This window comes from Hippocampus comes, unplaced genomic scaffold (assembly GCF_001891065.2).
Source record: "Hippocampus comes isolate QL1 unplaced genomic scaffold, H_comes_QL1_v1.1 scaffold76, whole genome shotgun sequence".
NCBI classification, from domain to species: domain Eukaryota; kingdom Metazoa; phylum Chordata; class Actinopteri; order Syngnathiformes; family Syngnathidae; genus Hippocampus; species Hippocampus comes.
Genome location: NW_017805277.1, coordinates 3,241,577 through 3,260,795, shown reverse-complemented (window position 1 = coordinate 3,260,795; position 19,219 = coordinate 3,241,577). Strand labels below are relative to the sequence as shown.

At 42.2% G+C, this 19,219-nt stretch overlaps 1 protein-coding gene across 1 annotated transcript; it reads left to right on the top strand.

Annotated features, from left to right (window-relative positions):
- The first annotated feature begins 734 nt into the window (after positions 1 to 734).
- btbd3b (BTB (POZ) domain containing 3b) lies at positions 735 to 7,667 on the top strand. The gene is made up of 4 exons (XM_019870720.1): positions 735 to 1,639; positions 2,250 to 2,340; positions 3,789 to 3,907; positions 5,581 to 7,667. Exons 1-4 carry the CDS (start codon positions 1,329 to 1,331, stop codon positions 6,611 to 6,613), a joined length of 1,554 nt encoding a protein of 517 aa, XP_019726279.1. The 5' UTR covers positions 735 to 1,328; the 3' UTR covers positions 6,614 to 7,667.
- The last annotated feature ends 11,552 nt before the right edge of the window (positions 7,668 to 19,219 follow it).

Genomic DNA, 19,219 nt, shown 5'->3' with positions numbered 1-19,219 from the left:
GACAGGAGAGAGCGCGGGTACAACATTGACAGGTTGCCAATCAACTGAAGGGCACGTATTGTACAGACCCTCAAAAATAATAATAATAATATTAATAATAATAATTCAAATCTTCTGTATGAGCAGTCCAGAAATCAACTTAATATGCATGTGTATAAAATGAGGGACAAAACCCCACATAGGCATGTGGAGAACATGCAACTCCACATAGAAAATGTCATTATTGTCGAAGATGAATATGTTTGGGCATAACTGCATTTTTAAGGTAAAGCGATTCATTCAGCAATAGCTGGAAGGCAGGTATTTGTGAAGCCTTCTAATAAGTTAACAGTCCGAGATCAATTGAATGCTGTTGACTTATCTAAGAAGGTGTCATAATAGAGAAAGCTGTTTTGAAGGAGCGAGAAATGTAAGAGAGTTCATCAATTCATGAAAGAGCCCTTCAAGAGAGCCCCGTATTAGCCTTGCCCTTTCAAATTCTAGCCTAAATGTGATGGTTTTAGATAATGCAAACAGGAAGTACATCTGAATGTGAAGAGATCATTTCAGCGGCAGATAGCTGCCTCTTTAATTGAGACTTTCGTCATTACATATTCAAGTATGTGCTGCACTCTCCTGCATGAGCCAATCAAGAAAGCTTTGCGCTGCCATTGGCCGCGTTATGAGGAGTTCTGTGTGAGGGTGGTAGTGGGAAGGGGTGGGGGGGGGGTCGAGTGGGCTGGAGCGCAGTCTCCTCTATGCTCTCCAATTTAATCACCGTAGTCAGCAGAACGAGTGGCCAGGCAGAGCAGCGCAGCATCCACCAACGCAGCATCCAGGATGACGACTGCGCTCATGGAGGAAGCAAGAGAAGGAAGTGCTGAGGAGAATGTGTAAGCGCTCCAAAGAGGAGAGAGTGAGCTGTCAAGAACGACACAGCTGGAGTAAGAGTGGGAGACGAGAGGGATCGAGGCATCATCACTGTCTGTGTGAGCACCACTGCAGCAGCACTAAATCTGGGGCTGTCAGAGCAGCCCTCAGCAGAGCGACAAGGGGGGAAAGAGGCTAGTTCAAGAGCGGGTCTCATCACCCTGAATCAGCAATGGGATTCCCAAGAGCAGATCGAAGTTCACCCAGGAAAAAAGTGGATCACAAGTCCAGACGTGCCGCCTCAGAGAAATAAAGAGACAAGCAAGTTTGGAAGTCTCCTAGTGGATTAGTGAGTGCTGCACTGCGTCCGAGTCGGGCAACCTGCGCTGTCATCTTCCCAGGTCCTCCATCGCAGCCGTCTGCTCCCGGTGAATGTCCTTTCTGCGCGCTCTTCCACTGCTCAGCAGTTGAACACACTCATGGTCGATGCCAAGGGAAGGAACATGAAATGTCTGACTTTCTTCTTAATGCTGCCTGAGTCAGTCAAAAGCAAGTCAAGCAAAAGCTCCAAGAAGGGGAATGCCAGTGGCAGCCCCAAGCTGCCCCCAGTCTGCTATGAGATTATCACTCTGAGGAACAAGAAGAAGAAGAAGATGGCAGCGGACATATTCCCCACCAAAAAGACGGCACCTGCCACCACAGTGCAACAGTACCAGCAGCAGAACCTCAACAACAATAACACCATACATAACTGCAACTGGCAAGGACTCTACTCTACCATCAGAGAAAGGTAGGCAACCGCAGCAGCAATACAACAGAAGACACATTTATGGTTCCTCGACAAGGAAGAAAGAAACATAATATAAAAATTCATCTGCCGGGGTTATTCATGTTGACACCACCTTTGTGCCTGCAGACTTTGACGCTCTAACAGAGGCTGGACGGGCATGAGGTGGACTTTATATGCACAACAGGCCCAGATTGTTCTTTCCTAAAATATTTACTTTGGCCACATGGCAAAAGATTCCAGCTGTCCAGTGCAAAATGTTTTTTTTGTTTTTTTTGACTGGGCTTTGTTGTTGTCTCTCCAGAACATTTTGTTTACCTACCACAGTGCTCCTCTACTCAATAATACATGAACACAGCTTCATTGTTGGGCCTTTTTGTTGACCGCTTTCGTTTTTCTCTCATTTGTGAAACGCCACACTTTGTGCAACCCTAAATTTCATCGTCAAAGAAGAAGAAAATGCATAAGCAACTCCTTGGTCAAAGATATAGCAAGTAATTCCAATATTCTGGTGCTTTACTTTTTTCGTCACGTTTAAATTGCCTTTTTTTGTCTTACACTTACGCCATACAAATTCTCTTTAAATGTGTTTTCTCTCTTTTCGTATTTTCAGAAATTCCGTAATGTACAACAATGAGCTGATGGCAGATGTTCACTTTGTGGTGGGTCAGCCTGGAAGGACCAAGCGCCTGCCAGGACACAGAGTAAGAATTTTATTCGTCAATTAAGTGGAAAACAACATCAGCATTTCTTAAAACTTGCTCATCACTTCATGGAACTCAAATCCTTTGTACTCCACTCTCACTTCGGCACCACGTGCAGTACAGTATGCTTATTCAAGAGAGTCAATTATTTATGTAAATGAGTCTGAATGAAAAAAAGAAGTGGGGTTAGTCCCTATTCGTTCCGCACAAGAACATTTGACATTTTTGGGTCTCCTTTAGAATTTGTAGGGCGCAATTACTGCTTTCAACTTTAATCTAACACTACACAGCCACAACTCAAAGCTCGCTGCAATCACATCGAGTGGATAATCAGAATATATTCTGAATATGCAACACAATGTATTTATAAGGAGCAGTCTTTATTATAATCAAGCCTATTTTCAACTTGGATGCTCGTCGAGAATGTTTTTTTTTTTTTTTTTTTTTTTTTTTTTTTGCCATCCGGCATCTTAGTCTGATTTCCCCTCTCAAGCCTTTGTGTTCCAAGATGTTACCATAAATGATTCATTACACATTATGTCTGGACAATGGGCATCACTGAAAAACACTCTTTGAATGTAAAATTCACTTCAAGTGATGATTTTCTTTTCTGTGAAAAGCACACAGCTGACTCCTCTGTATTTTCAGATGACCCAATGTGAGGTTTTTGGTTTTTTTCCGTGATTATATGAGACCTAGATTCATAATCTGTAATTGCTGGCTGCAGATAACTTTGAGAAGGCAGTTATGGAGGGACATGTTGGATGACTTGACTGCACTTAAAAGCAGAAAAATTATGCCAGTTGAATTTAATGACGGTTAATGCAGCCTTTTTTTTATCATCTTCGTTTGGCACTTATAGCCAAAAGCCAATATAGCCAAGATCATTACAATTGACCTCACTTTCGGGAAAAAAAAATCTTTAGTATCTGAATATGCTCGTGTTGTAACAATGATTGGGTTCACTGTATTTTGCCCACTCGTATTAAGAATACCCCCAACAGACGAGCTGAGTACATCGCGTCGTTCATGGATTTGTTCTCATTTCTAAAATTAGCATTAGCATTAGGTTACAGCCGATTCAGTCAAGCTGTGATTAGTCATTAATTTCAGGAAATAGAATTTTCACTATTCAGTGGTGCATTTGGATTCATTTTATGTCTATCAGATGCAATCTTGTTTGTTAGAAACAAGCCTCTTCATCCTGAGGGTAAATACCGCTCTATCTGGCTGAGCACTGCTCATTATAAGGGAAACCGAACAAACTGAACCTTCAGTAATTACCACTGGGGAAATCGTTCAATAGCTGTGCCTTTAAATACATAGTAGCACAGTGTTGTATTCAAGTGGAATTATAACTAATCAAGTTTATAAGGTCAAAGTGTCTCTTATTTAAATCACATTTCACGTGAACCAATTAATACGTGTCTTTTTCCATTTTCTCACAGTATGTCTTGGCTGTGGGCAGCTCAGTATTTCACGCCATGTTTTATGGTGAACTGGCTGAAAACGATGACGAGATTCATATTCCAGATGTGGAACCAGCTGCCTTTCTGGCAATGTTAAAGTAAGGATCTTCTCTTCTGTAAATTTCTACCATTGACCTTTTGTCATATGGTCTTTATGCTCATGGAATAAGATTTGAAACATTTCTCTCAGTCAACGTCACGGCTGGATTGTTTTCTTGAATCTTTCATATGTCACACTATCAAGGATTTAGTGACTAAACAGTCCTGTTGATTTAATATGGTGGTTGTATTGTACAGTCCGACCGAAGGGCACTGAATCATACCGGGAGCTGTTTAAAATATTTGAGTACTTAATTAAGCAAAGCAAACAGGATTATGAAGTTTACTGACATGAAAAGGATGTTGCGGAGTTTTACACCACAACAGACCACAATGATATAATCCACATATTCTTTAAATGAACAATTCTCTGACAGTTTCAATCAGTAGGCACACTTGCATAAAATAATAATGTAATGGTCAGTGACTGCGTATATGAACACATCAAACGTATTTGAGTGGATGGAGTCATGAATCCAATATTTTTGCTTGTGAAGGCACAGTGGTACAAGGATTTATGAGTTTTATTGGTTCCGTGACCTAGATTGTCACTCAAATTACTTGTAAAATGCAACCTCGACTTACGAGAGACCAGCATATGAGCTCTTGCAGGTCGTAGCTATTGCTTGGTTGACTTTTTGTCTTGTGTGGTGAGCAAACATTCAAGGTACGAGCTCGAAATGGTGGCATCAAACTGCACAACAAGCAGCAGATAGTGAACAATGCTTTTCAAGAAAGCCCAAGTGCTTCATTTAAACTGTTTATTGCCATCCCAAGTTGAAGTTTAAACATAAAACAAAGAGGATTGCACATTGTGCATTTAATCAAATGATGTAACTTATGAAAGTCCACTCACTGAATCCTAAAGCACAATTCAAATGGCAGAGAAAGGCTAACGAAACTAATATTGATGTTGTCGTAGTTACAGTACAATGCTTTAGGCAATGGATATTTCGAAACAAAAGGTACAGCAACACAGAGCAATATGCAGCTAATATAACAATACAGTACTCACAAGCATGTATTCTTTATCCTCTGTAAAAATTACTATTACTGTAGCTTCCTGGGGGGTTGGGAAACTCTTTATGTACTATGTGTGTCTGTATTATACTGCCCCGTGGTAGCCAAGATGGGTACACTAGCAGGAGCACAATGTGAATGGGCACTGAAGCTATCCAGCAACCTATCTGTTGTTTTAGAAACTACAATACTGTAGAATGTTTTTTTTTAAACTTTTTAAAAATCACAGTTAAAAGTGCTTGATTTTTGTGGGGCCAGAACGGATTAATGTCATTTCCATTCATTTCAAAAGAGAAAGATGATGTGAGATGCAAGTGTTCTGAGTAACAAAAGTGGTCGGGGAACACATTAAAGTCAAATCAAGGCCCACATTTCCAATCAACTTACACAAATAAAAAAAAATAAATAAATAAAATGAAAGGACATTCATCCGCTGAATCCCCCAAAAGACAGTTTTTGTTATGTTTGTTATGGAGACAGATTTGTGTGTTTGAGGTGCCTTTAAGTGGCACAGCCTCGTGAACGACTTGAGAAGCTAGGCGTCCGTCAGTCAAGGTGCCACTGTGGAGCTTCAGTACTTGCTTCCAAAGTTGCATGCTTTCCAGTACAATGTAATAGTTCATCACAGCAAACGGCATGTTTGTGTCAACAGGTACATCTACTGTGACGAGATTGACCTAAGTGCTGATACAGTCTTAGCCACTCTCTACGCTGCTAAAAAGTACATTGTACCCCACCTGGCCCGTGCCTGCGTGAACTTTCTGGAGACCAGCCTGAGCGCCAAGAACGCCTGCGTGCTGCTCTCCCAGAGCTGCCTGTTCGAAGAGCCCGAGCTGACTCAGCGCTGCTGGGATGTGATTGACGCCCAGGCCGAGCTGGCGCTCCGCTCCGAGGGTTTCTGCGACATCGACTCCCAAACCCTGGAGAGCATCCTTCAGCGAGAGACACTCAACGCTAAAGAGATCGTTGTCTTCGAGGCGGCACTCAGCTGGGCTGAAGCAGAGTGTCAGAGACAGGAGCTCACCTCGTCCACTGACAACAAGCGGAAGGTTTTGGGCAAGGCCATGTACCTGATACGCATCCCCACCATGGCTCTGGATGACTTTGCCAATGGGGCGGCCCAGTCGGGCGTGCTGACCCTTAATGAGACCAACGACATCTTCCTTTGGTACACAGCTGCCAAGAAGCCTGAACTTCAGTTCGCCAGCCAGCCAAGGAAGGGCCTGACGCCCCAGCGCTGCCACAGGTTCCAGTCGTGCGCCTACCGAAGCAATCAGTGGCGTTATCGGGGCCGCTGCGACAGCATCCAGTTCGCTGTGGACAAAAGAGTTTTCATCGCCGGTTTCGGACTCTACGGCTCCAGCTGCGGGTCAACCGAGTATAGCGCCAAGATAGAACTCAAACGCCAAGGAGTGCTGATGGGACAAAACCTGAGCAAATACTTCTCGGATGGCTCCAGCAACACTTTCCCCGTGTGGTTTGAGTACCCGGTGCAGATCGAGCCTGATACCTTCTACACCGCCAGTGTGGTTCTTGATGGCAATGAGCTGAGCTACTTTGGACAGGAAGGCATGACAGAGGTGCAGTGTGGGAAGGTGACATTTCAATTCCAGTGCTCGTCAGACAGCACGAATGGCACAGGGGTGCAAGGAGGTCAGATTCCTGAGCTTATCTTCTACGCCTAACGTTTGCACTTGAGATGAACGAGGACTTTGTGTAGTGTGGCCTGGTATTTATTTTTTCTACCACTGTTATATACTCTTTGACTTATGAAAAAAAAACATCTTAAGTGTCATGTGTAATTTAGACGACTGGTTTCCCCGATGAAGGCTAGAAATATCTCAAATGTTGGCGTGCAGAAATAAACTGGAGAAAATAATGAGAAATCTATCTTGCACTTGGTGAGCATGTACATATGAATATATGTAAATTGTTAAATGTTTATGAGGGCACACTCATGGCTGAGGATGACCTCAGAAATAGCTTTTATGATGAATAGCTACAGTACACTTCTTATTTCCATCCATGTTCGCATATATAGCAGCGCTACATCACATTCTTCTGTATTATCTAATAAGTATTTCATGCGATTATCTGTCTGGATTGTCAGCATTATAATGGAGGGGAATATAAATACATAGACTTACAGTCAAAGCACTGTGTTTAACACTCATCAAGCATTTGTATTTGGGTGGTTGTGCTGCTTTTTGGTACTTTGAATCTACTAACGATGAGAGGTCTTAGATTAGAGAGCACGATGAGACACTTGTTTCTCACTGTAGCATGTTGCTCTGCACTTACAATCACCCCTCTCACTATAACACCATCAGTGTTGTTATGCCCGCAGTAAACATACATAAATGATCATTAAAAAGTGAAGTTATCCCCATTCATGTCGTATTGCATTGCAGCCTAATGTGTACTGCTAATTGTTTTTGCACCTTAGGTTTGTTTCACAGGGACAAGATCAATAGTGGATTGCTGTGTGGGTGTGTGTGAGGCGGGTGGGGGGAGCACACGTAAAGTGTGCGTACTGTGTTGCTGCATTGCACTGATGTTTTGTAACCAGAGGTTATTTTTTTCAGTTCTTCCAGATATTTTGGGGGACTCAAATTTAAAATATGGCATAAAAACGTCCACATTGGTCTGATGAGGACGAAAGATGGTGTTTACATGTGGGGTGACTACTGAATGTGGATGATTGTTGATGAAGCAAATAAAGAACAACAAAGCTACTCATTGGGCCTCTTTGAATTCTCATTTTTGCCTAGGAAATTTCATTTCCTATCCTATCAAATTCTACAAATGGTTAGGAAAGGTGCCTGGATGTAACCTCAAATCTCACAGGTTCCTCCTAGTCACCTTTCATGAAAGGCTAGTTATTTACGACAGCAACAATTCTACAACAAGCTCGAGACTTACGTCAGCAATACTCTCCAGCACGTCAATTATGAAAAGTGGAGATGGATTCATTTGAAATCGTGCTGTCCTTTCATATGTTGGAAAAGAAGCCTTCACACATACAGTATGTGCTTCCTAAACGTCATTAAACTTATGATTATTCCTCCCAATTTTTTTTGATGTGCACCTATACTTCCACATAATTCATTCAATTCACATCATTCCGATGTGAATATATTCCAAAAATTTACCCCGTGGTGGCTTTCCATTCCTCTCCATAAACGACAGCTGATACATTATTGACACTTGATACTTCATGAATGCATGTAAACAGACTGAAGTCTAATAGTGGTAAAGTCAAGCAGCATTAATGCATCTCTCCATCCATTATCCAAACCGCTTATCCTCACAAGGGTCGCCGGGGTGCTGGAGCCGCAGTAGGCGGGGTACAACCTGAACTGATTGCCAGCCAAATGCAGTGCGCACAACAAACAACCACTCACACTTCAGGACAATTTAGAGTGTTCCATTAGCCTGCCTTGCATGGTTTTGGAATGCGGGAGGAAACCGGAGTACCCGGAGAAAACCCACACAGGCACGTGGAGAACATGCAAACTCCACACAGGAAGGCCGGAGCCCTTTCTTGAACTCTCGATCTCTGCACTGTGAGGCAGATGTGCAAACCAGTCTTCCAGAGTGCTGTGGATTCAAACATGGGAATCAGTTTAGTTTTAGGAGGAATTGAGATCACTGGACTTTGAACACAGGCTCAGTTTCACTTTTGTAACATTCATTCAAAATATCCTACATAATCGAGCTTGTGTTCAATATCTATCAACACACTTTACAGTTACCTTCAGCATAATTAAAGTCACATAACCTACAGGAAGTTCTAGTTGAACCCAGCACACGATACTTTTCTCACACAACAATAATATGGCTTTGTGCTTATATTAAATTCTAAAAGTAGAACTGTGACTTCATCTCCACCCAAGCCGGTAATTATTAAATGTAATGAAAAGAACTGACAAACAATGCTTGTGTTTTCTTTCATTGCATAAAATGTGAAAGTGTGTCATTCAAGAACCCATTTAGAAAAAAAGTCCTTACTTTAGTGGTCGGATGGCAGATACTTGATTGGCAATAAATCTGGAGCACATCCGACAGAGGCAGCGAGCATGAAGCCCATGATGAATTGAACGAAATACGTTGTAGGAGAGAAGCGTTTCAGTGTGATTTTTCATGATTGTTTGTTTACGTGGTAAGCGAGGCCATTCATTACGCTGTGGAAACAGAATATGCCAAGAGACCGAGGCAAGCCTGTTCCTGTTTGGTTTAAGTGAGTTTGACATACAAAATCCAGGTGCCATTCCACTCCACCTTCCCCGGAAAAAAAAAAGAGCCAATCATTTGCATCGACCCAATTAGTTCCAAGATATTACAATTTCAAAATTGATGTCATTTTTTTGTCCATGCATTCATCATACACTTTCTGTGTGATTCGCCGTGGAGAATGTTTTTTTAACGAGAGGTGACGATTCTTACAGGAGATCACTCAGTTGTGGTTGAAGGAAATGTAATTAAATCCCACAGGGATATGAATAAAACACATGGTTAGGCACCAAAAATTAATTAGTTTGTCAGTAAAGGAAAACCCAGAGTCACCATGTGCGTATTAATGAGAAAGCCTGTGCAGATTTTGTGGTGTTTTTCTCGAAATATTGACGTTACAAGGCAAAACTACCTTAAGGTTAAGTTGAACTAACTGAGGAAATGTTGCACCCCGCTTAACTTGGCTAATCAGTTTACAGTCTAATATTTTTATTATTCATGAATTAAAAACTCTGTACTGATAATACACAGCACCATGCTTTCAATAGAAAATGGACACAACCGAAGGATACACACACACACAATTTTATAAAACTATTAATTCATAGTTTAAAAAAATTTTATAATTGTAAATATATATATATATTATATATATATATATATGAAATGAATATGTCCTTTTTATTATGTAGGTAGAGTGATGGTTTGTAATCCTTTTCACATAGATTATTGTTGCACACTAATGGCAGGGGAAAAACCAAGGTGGTATATCAAAGACAACAAAAGGTCACAAAGTTCAGCAAGGAGATGCACTCGGGCCAAGGGGGGGACAAAAATGGGGCCACCTATTGCTCATTTGTCATCAAACTGCAGTGCTAAACAGCTACAAAATGCGAGGGGTATTATTTGCAGTAATCTCCTGTCTTGGAGCTGCTGCCAACCACATGAGATCGGGGGTGCAGTGCACAAGCGGCACCCTGTGATTGTGTTTCTCGTTTATCTATTTATTTATTCATTGCTACCACCCTGCGCTAAAACGTTTCAACTGCCTGGCCATTCAGAGACCAGCTTTTATGTAAGATTAGCCTGTTTATAGTGATGTCACAGAGCTTTGCAGGCATCAATAGGGCTCTGATTTCAAGGACCCAAAAGCTTTTTGTGTATGGTGAAGAAATCTGCTGGAAAAAAAAAAGGGGGAAATGTACTTTCCCTGAATAAGAGAAGTTACACAGTGTATTCAAACCTGATGGAAACACAGCACACTGTAGCGGGCATACAGAGGGTAAACTAAAGTACCTTGCAGTGGTGCAGCGGTAAATATAGTGCTGTAGCCTTTTTTCCAAAATATCATGTTTGTCCAATGAGGTGTGACCTCTGCAGATATGCTATAGGTACACAGAACTCGATCCAGACATTTTCTATACCATTTGTCTTCATTCACGAGTGAGTTGGAGCCTCTCCCAACTGAGAGGCAAGAGGCTGTGTACACCCAAGACTGGTTTTCACCCACACTTACATTCATACCTATGGACAATTTGGAGTCTTCAGTTTCCCGAACATGCGTGGCTTTGGAATGAGAGAGAGTACCCCAATTCCACACAGGAGGGTTAGATTTGAACCTCCAACCTCAGAACTGTGAGGAAGACCTACAAACCCATAGACCAGACAGAGGGATCATGTCCAGCCTGCCCGAAGTCTCTGCCTGGTCCGCACAGAGATCGTGAAGTCAAAATAAAACATAAGTGATCCTAATTTTAGCAACATTGGTGGAGGGAAGAGGGCAAAGAAGATTTGGCCTGAGTTATTTTATTTATATTTAAATATATACATTGAGTGGATTTTAAGTCACCACTGTATGATTGCAAATTATTGTCAATGTTATTATACTTCCCAGTTATCGAATTTTTAGGAGTCCTGAGTAGGAATGGCTAACGTGAGTTGGTGTGTGGTGCCCATATTTATATTCACTTCATTCATTCATTTTCCGAACCGCTTGATCCTCACTAGGGTCGCGGGGGTGCTGGAGCCCATCCCAGCTGTCTTCGGGCAGTAGGCGGGAGACACCCTGAATCGGTTGCCAGCCAATCACAGGGCACACAGAGACGAACAACCATCCACGCTCACATTCACACCTAGGGACAATCCAGAGTGTTCAATCAGCCTACCATGCATGTATTTGGAATGTGGGAGGAAACCGGAGTACCCGGAGAAAACCCACGCAGGCCCGGGGAGAACATGCAAACTCCACACAGGGAGGCCGGAGCTGGAATTGAACCCGGTACCTCTGCACTGTGAAGTCGACGTGCTAACCACTGGACTACCGGGCAGCCCCATATTTATATTTATATTTTATATTTATATTTATATACTTTTTGTCTTCTACTTTCTTTCTTTCATAATTTTGCTGCTGTAAATTGGGAGTTTCTCCATTGTAAGACAAATAAAGGTTTTCTTATTTTAAAATTTTGAATGTGTAAAGATGTAATTTAAATGACTGCTTATAATTTACCTTCCCATTTCTATTTCCTAATTATAACAACACATACCATTCATTTCTATACATGTAGCTTTATATTCAAAAAAGAGAATATGCTTTTTCTCAATAAAATAAGAATAATATAGAACGAAGCTGAGGTTAGCATGCCGGCTTGGCCCTCAGCAAGTGTTCCCATTTTTCATTTCCAAAATGAATTGCCCAGCCCTTAGACGATCATTCCGCATAAGATTCATGAAAAATGAATGCCACTTTGAAGAGCTAAATTAGCTGATGTCAAAGTTTTTCTTTAATTGCACAACTGTGGTCACGTTTATCTTTCAGCCACAAACAAGCACAACAAGGTTTGATCAAAACCTTGAATGTTGACAGCTTCCTACTGTGAGAGGTGCTCAAGGTTGAGTATGCTAGTTTTTGTGTATACTCTAGAGCTGCTCCTCATGTTGTCTGAGGCAGCTTCATGGCTTTGATAATACGGAGCGAGAGGGCCTTTCTCTCCCCAGGGTCTGATATAATGAGTGAGAGCTTACTAAACATGATTTGCAGCTCTCACAAATAGGGGACTTGAAACAGCTGGAGTCTGAGAAATAACAAGCAGTAATAATGTATTTGCAGGAATGCTATCTGACTCAATTTGGGCTATGTCGTGTGTTTAAACACAATACAGCGGTAGAGCAGAGAGTGGCAAAACAGGCTGTCTTGTGCTGATTCTGAACACAAACACTGGAACAACAGCTTTCCAGTCTGTAGCATGCAGCTGCAGATTTGAAATGATTGCGTTCAAGGTTTGAGCCTGGGAACAAATGCGCATAGAATTGTATTGCACGGTCCACCAGCAACACTTCCCATGGTCAGGATTTATCATGTAGAAAATCTTATCGCTTGGCAGCAAACCAAAAGTGACATCAGACTACAATTAAGGTATTTCTAAGAGTCAGCAGAAATTCTTTGCTACGTGAATACATTGTGTTTCTTACCTCACATTAAGACAACAGAATTGAATCTGCTGAATGTTCATTTTTCTCCCTTTTACCCGCATCTGCACTGGCCATTGTACAGTAGTTACACTCCGCAGTCCTACGAAAGACAACTGACCTCTACCAGCCCCAATTCCAAAAGTAGAGCACCATCCTCATTTCCCCTGGAACATGTATGGCCTGCTTACTACTGGAAAAGGCTCTCTCTATTTTTAAGCAAAGAGCAGTATTCAAATGCAAGCATATGCGAAACGTAGAAGCTGGCGTTAATAAACCTTTGAAGCGGAGACTCAACTCGTTCAATCAAGGAGGGATTGAGCGAAATGCACCTTTGCTTTGATATCAGTGTCACATTTCCATATTCCATTGTGTGCATCGATATCATCACCACAGCTGCGCCATCTTGGCCTATTTGTCAAGTTGATAATGAATCTGATGTTTACAAAGCAAAGACTCTCTTCTCATCCCACTATTAACTCGGTCATTACTGCAGCTGCCTCAACCCACTCGATGACAAAGACTTTCAAACACATCAACTCTATCAAATCTGTTGAGGTCGAAAGAGTTGAAGAAAAACAGTCGAATACATTTCTATTTCGACTACCCCAAAAATATTCAATAGTTCCGAATGAACTTGCTCATCATCATGAAAGAGTTTGCAGTAGCTGATGTCAGCGTTCAGCAGACCTCACTAAAACTCTCGCGGCTCACCGTTTTTTTTTTTTGAGTCAATCCCCAAACCATTTCCTCACTAGTGCCCTCAATAATGGCCTCAGTTTAATCTCCACTGTGCCTTACCTTTGCCGTTTTTTCATTTCCCTTTGAGATAGCAAACCTTCTCTTACTCTGAGCTGCTGGAAACAATCACAGGACATGAGATGAATAAGAATGTTGTATTTTGAGGAAATTTGCCATGTGTGCTTATTTTGTATTCTCCTGCGGCACATCCAGCTGTGACTAAACATATTATCATGTTTTGTGCAAAGAAAAGCCAAAGGACATCTCTTATAAATGCACACATCTATTCTCTTTGTTGGACAAAGATTACACCATTACATGTATACAATAGCGAGTGCGCCAGCCTTTTACTCCAGATTTCTATTCTACCAAATAGCCCAGCACTCAGTGGCACTAAATTATACTACCGATATATGTGTTCAAGAAATTGGACACAGAGATGAGATGGGCATTATGCATTCACTCAGCATGGCATAAAGACATGCATGCATAAGAGGCACTTTGTTCTGGTCGCTCAATATCCATAGAATAGTTGTTACTGTCATTTTACATGACTTTTTCATTGTAGTGGTTGATGCAAAAACTGACAAAGTGATTCAACATTACATTTGAGCCCTCTTTTAATATTCGATTTGTGAATATAATGCTAGTAAGGTACAAACAGGGGTGTGCATAAGTGGTCCGCAGCGGCGGATGTGCATTAAAAATATTAAAAGAGCTTCAAGTGTGTCACTGCTCATTTGCAGACGTAGGTATCATCAGTCCGGCGAGTCCGGCAGTGAGCTGCCGTAAGTATTTTAGGTCGCGTCAGTCCGTCCAAGTCGTCGGTCACAGCCAAATGGCGTCGAGCACGGACATGCCATGAGTACGTCACACGCAGGTGCTGCACAAATTGAACACGCAGTCAAATACATAAAACAAAACAACACAATAAAACAGTGTTGGATACCTTTCAGTCCCACAGACTACAATGTGTCCCATATTGATTGTATTTCACCAATCACCACATTCTCTGTGTTTGGGTCTGTTGTTTTTATTTTAAATTTTGTTCTTGATTTGGCTGCATGTCGGCTGATGTGCGTGATGTGGAAATTATGTTCTGGATGCTGATTGGCTGTCACTGACGACTTTGATGGAGCGGGCCCGCCTGAAATACTAACGGTAACGCAATGGATGGCTCAACTCAACTCAACTGTATTTGTAAAGCACTTTCAAACAGCCATTGCTGCATGCAAAGTGCTGTACATGGAGCAACTAACATATATACATGATGGCATACATTTAAACTCAGGGATTCAGCTCAGGGATGCTTAAAATAACTGTGGGCCAAATTCAAGAAACGATTGCGTGACTTGCATGGTGCTAACCGGTAAAAATGGAGCCTCCAGAATAAAATGGAAGAGATGGTGAAATGCATCACTAGCTGAGATACCAAGCAGAATGTGCCTTGATGTGGCGGTCGTATTTGTGCGGATTTAAATAATATGCACATATTTGGCCCGCCTTTATACAAATGAGCCTCATGGATAAACGTTTAATTCATTAACGGCAGTGCTAATAGCCACTTGCAATTTGTGTGATGGCTAGAAAAAGCTGCTGTAAACTTGGAGCTCCTCTGTGAAAGCCTATTTTTTTGAGGGGACCCATTATGACCTCTGACACCTGAGCAACATGCTCCACATGTACAAGACATGTCGTCCAAAATTACGTACCCCCCAATTCCCTCCCACTTCATCAACACAATAATTTGGGGCTATAAAAGACAACCGTTCAGTCCGATATCCTGTTGACATGTCCAAATTTCCAAAATAAATCAAAATCTCATCTGAAACAGTTCAATCGTGTGCTACATTAGCAGGCAAGGTGCTACTTGTGCTCCCACGCCACTTCGGGTCTGCAGCTGCTGACTATGTCAACCCTTATGCTCGATGAAGGGCGGCCCGGTGGTCCAGTGGTTAGCACGTCGACCTCACAGAGCAGAGGTACCGGGTTCAATTCCAGCTCCGGCCTCCCTATGTGGAGTTTGCATGTTGTCGTAGGTTTTCTCGGGGTACTCCAGTTTCCTCCCACACTACAGAAACACGCATGGGAGGCTAATTGAACACTCTAAATTGTCCCTAGGTGTGAGTGTGAGCGTGGATGTTTGTTCATCTCTGTGTGCCCTGCGATTGGCTGGCACCCGATTCAGGGTGTCCCCGGCCTACTGCCCGAAGATGGCTGGGATAGGCTCCAGCATCCCCCGTGACCCTTGCGAGGATAAGTGGATCAGAAAATGGATGGATGGATGAATGCTCCATGAATGCAATATTAATCAGAGGACTGTTTTGACTAGTGTTGGCATATACAATGAGAAAAGAGACGGGTCAGGAGTAGTGTTGCGTTGTGTTGTCCGCGAATAACTTGTGGTCCAAAGAAATCTGGGGAGAATTATACCAAATCACCTGATCGCGCCATGCTTTACGTTTTAAGTTCATCTCGTGAGAAGGGTGGGCCATGAAAAAAAATAAGTACCAAGCAACACCCTCAAGTGCTCCTTTGAGAACCAGACCCAAAATGTTACATGCACCCCTGCATATAAAAACCCCAAATCTATTCAAATGCAACTCATTCTGAGCAGCCATTGTTTTTCTCTAATGAAGCAGATGCTGAATACACAAGAACATTTTTAGCTGCAGGCAAAATGTCTCCAGGCCTTTAGATATGCAACATTATAATAAAAAACACAATTGCTCCTTGTATTGGTTGCATCTGGAATGCCCTCACATGAGAAATATTCCATGCAATGACAACCTGGGAGCGTGTGTAAATGTGACCCTAGCCTGTAAATCCCACATGCAATTCCAACACATTAAACGACGATTCTATTTCTTTATCACAAGAAAACAACCTGCGGCTTGCAGTACTTGGCGATGCACGTAAAGAATGAAACACAAACAACAATTTAGTTCAAATGGGCCAGGTCGGTAAATGTTCCTTGATAGTTTAGGCAACAAAATCATGTGACTAATTCACATCAACACCGGCTTGACTGTAAAGGCACGATTTCTCTTCTTGTTTGCACTTACTCCCCGCAGATTTCTCCATTTAGATAACCCCCTGAGCATCTCTCCACCACTGGCAAAGATCTATCCGTGGCAAAGAAAAGGGACATGAAATCTCAGCACCCAGCAAGATTGGAGTGCAGGTGGGTGGGGGTTGCTTCCACCATTTGGAACCGTTGCACCTCCAGCAATCCTTAGGAAGAGGAGGGGCAGTTGGAATCCCATCTCTCGGTGCTGAAATTCTTTTCATCGTTCCTCATTTGCATGACAAAGGTGCATAAAACGTATTATATACGGCAACGTGCAACTGTAAACCTCTGCAGGACTCTTGAACTGAACGCCCCCCCCCCCCCCCCCCCCGGAATAGTCACGGGTTCGTCTGCACATTGACTTGAACTGTTCCTTGGCCACAACCTTACACCTTTCATTTGATATCATTCGAATGTTAATGTCATTCAAAAAGGCATTCGACCATGCAACTGCAAGATATTATGAATGCAAACGACTTGCTCTTCCCCGATGTCATCCGCCCTACTGAAATGGATCCTTTTCAATGGTAATGCTATCCAAGTGTTGTAAACCACTGACTTCGCTCTTATGGACACAATCGAAGTTCAGTGAATCACCGAGACGGAATATGAGTCTTAGATGTAACGAAGGGGCATCACCGCTGAGAAGCCATGCCAGGTGTCACTATCTTGTGGTCTGTGGCATTGTACAGTACTTCACAACCAAGACATGCAGAAGCCATTTTGCAAACATCTGCCTACTTGTTTCTTGGGAAGATTTGTGGATCGCTATAATCTGTGCTCCACTGGGCAATGAACAAATCAGGACATGTCAGTCATGACCAGCAAACGGCAGACAGGTAGTCAGACAGACTCACACGAAGCAAAAAAGAGCTCTATGAGGATTGGAAGACAAGGTTACATATCAATTTGTCAATTTAGTCATTGCTCGGAATCAAATATAAAATTCATATTGTTGAAAGTCCCCGTTTGCCGGATCTGGGGCACTGCCTCCTCCTGTCTCAAATGCCATGTCATCACTGGACGAAAATTCGGGTCCAAACCTCTTACTCAATGAATTCAGATGTTTTATCGTGTGTGTGTGGGGCGGGGGTCGGTTCCGAAGATATCTCTTGTGATTCCGATTGTGAAATTCTGTCCTAAAATGTGTTGAACTAAGAAAAATGTGGTGAAGGAAAACAGGAGATATTTATATCGGTTTACCACATTTTAACCATGTCAAACTGAAAATTAAATACTTGAGAATGTCTCTCTCTCTCTCTCTCTCTCTCTCTCTCTCTCTCTCTCTCTCTCTCTCTTTCAAAGGAAAAGTGTGGAAAATGAGTTGACTGCATTTTAATCATAAGCAAAGTTAAGTACCTAAGTGCGCCTATTGTAACTGGCTACATACAAAGTGTAGATTAAAATACAAAGTGCGTATATGAACCAAGCTATCCATGTGCGCAAGTGTTTCAGAGCTCCAACAACTGCAAAACGGCACACTGTGAAATTAGAGAAAAGGCAAATGCTGACATGCACAGGACATAAAAGACCTAAATACTGCTGACTCCGTAATTGCAAAGTTCTAAGCATTTTTTGGCATGAATATCAGCACAAAACTCTTTCATGGCACAATGCCAAGTGGGGAATAAAATAGTAGTAGTAAGGCAGGCCACAGTATGAGCTCTGTAACAGTGCAAACGTGTTCTGTGGAGTGACAAATGCTTCTCTAGCTCCGCAAGTGTTGGGCTGATTAATGCCAACAGAGATATATAACGGAGGGTATATGCACGCAGGATGATTCCTGGGTGAAGTGAGAAGATATCTCAAACTCTTCTTTTTAATGGAACGATTCTAAGATGACAACATTTGGTTCTGTTCCAGCATGACCCATAAAGGTATGCGTTTAATGTGGATGAATTTGAGAACCTTGACCTGAACCCTTTCAAAAACCTTTGCGGAACAACTAGAAAGGAGTGCTGTTTGATTGTGAGCCTTCGGATAAATTGATAACAATTCCCATAGACACTCGCCGTAAATCTTGTACCCCTTCCCGGTCTGCTGGTGGAGATATTGAAATCCATCGTCTTAAAATGAACGCTAGCTCCTTTAGGTAAAATATATCAGCCCATATAGTGTGCAGCCTGAACTGCGCTTGGATTAAGTCGGTTTACCCTTGAAAATGATAGCAAGTGAAACAATGGAGCTTTTATAGTATGTGTACAGAACAAATAGGAGAGAGAGACCATGGAAAAACAAACGGGAGTGGGGGAAGCAAAGCATATGTGGAGCGTTTGCATGAGCTCTTGAAGAAAAGATATTTTAATTGCTGCCATAATTGATCCGTCAGAGTATGCCCTACGCTACTGCGAGTAACAGATCGTATTAACGTCTAATACTGCAGTTGCTTATTGGACCCAGTTAGATGAAAGCAAAGACTAACAAGGTTACGACAGACGAGGGCCGCTCTGGGCACGGTTGTCTGCAGATAAAGCAGCATTGGTTCAAACTTCCCATAATGTGGTGTCAGTGGTCACCGTAGCCATGTTTATCTTGATGGGAGGAATTGCTGACGTTGATTGAAAAATCAACCAATACAGACAGAAATGAATGCGGACGCAGGCAGATGCATTACATAAATTAAGCTTTAGCGGTAACATGCAAGTCTGCCCACTGTTCAGTACAGTACTTGATGACCTGGAGAAGATTTGCAGGATTAGAGGTTGTAAGCCGGGCTAGCTCGATATATTGATTGGCTTCACACTGAGAGCTGCATTTAATTTCCCAACAATTAGATGCA

What these genes read in the sequence shown, in the direction of transcription:
- btbd3b (XM_019870720.1), top strand. Translation starts at nt 1,329, where the DNA reads ATGGTCGATGCCAAGGGAAGGAACATGAAATGTCTGACTTTCTTCTTA. An exon ending in AGCGCCTGCCAGGACACAGA is followed by an intron (nt 2,341 to 3,788) that starts GTAAGAATTTTA and finishes ATTTTCTCACAG; the next exon opens with TATGTCTTGGCTGTGGGCAG. An exon ending in GCCTTTCTGGCAATGTTAAA is followed by an intron (nt 3,908 to 5,580) that starts GTAAGGATCTTC and finishes TTGTGTCAACAG; the next exon opens with GTACATCTACTGTGACGAGA.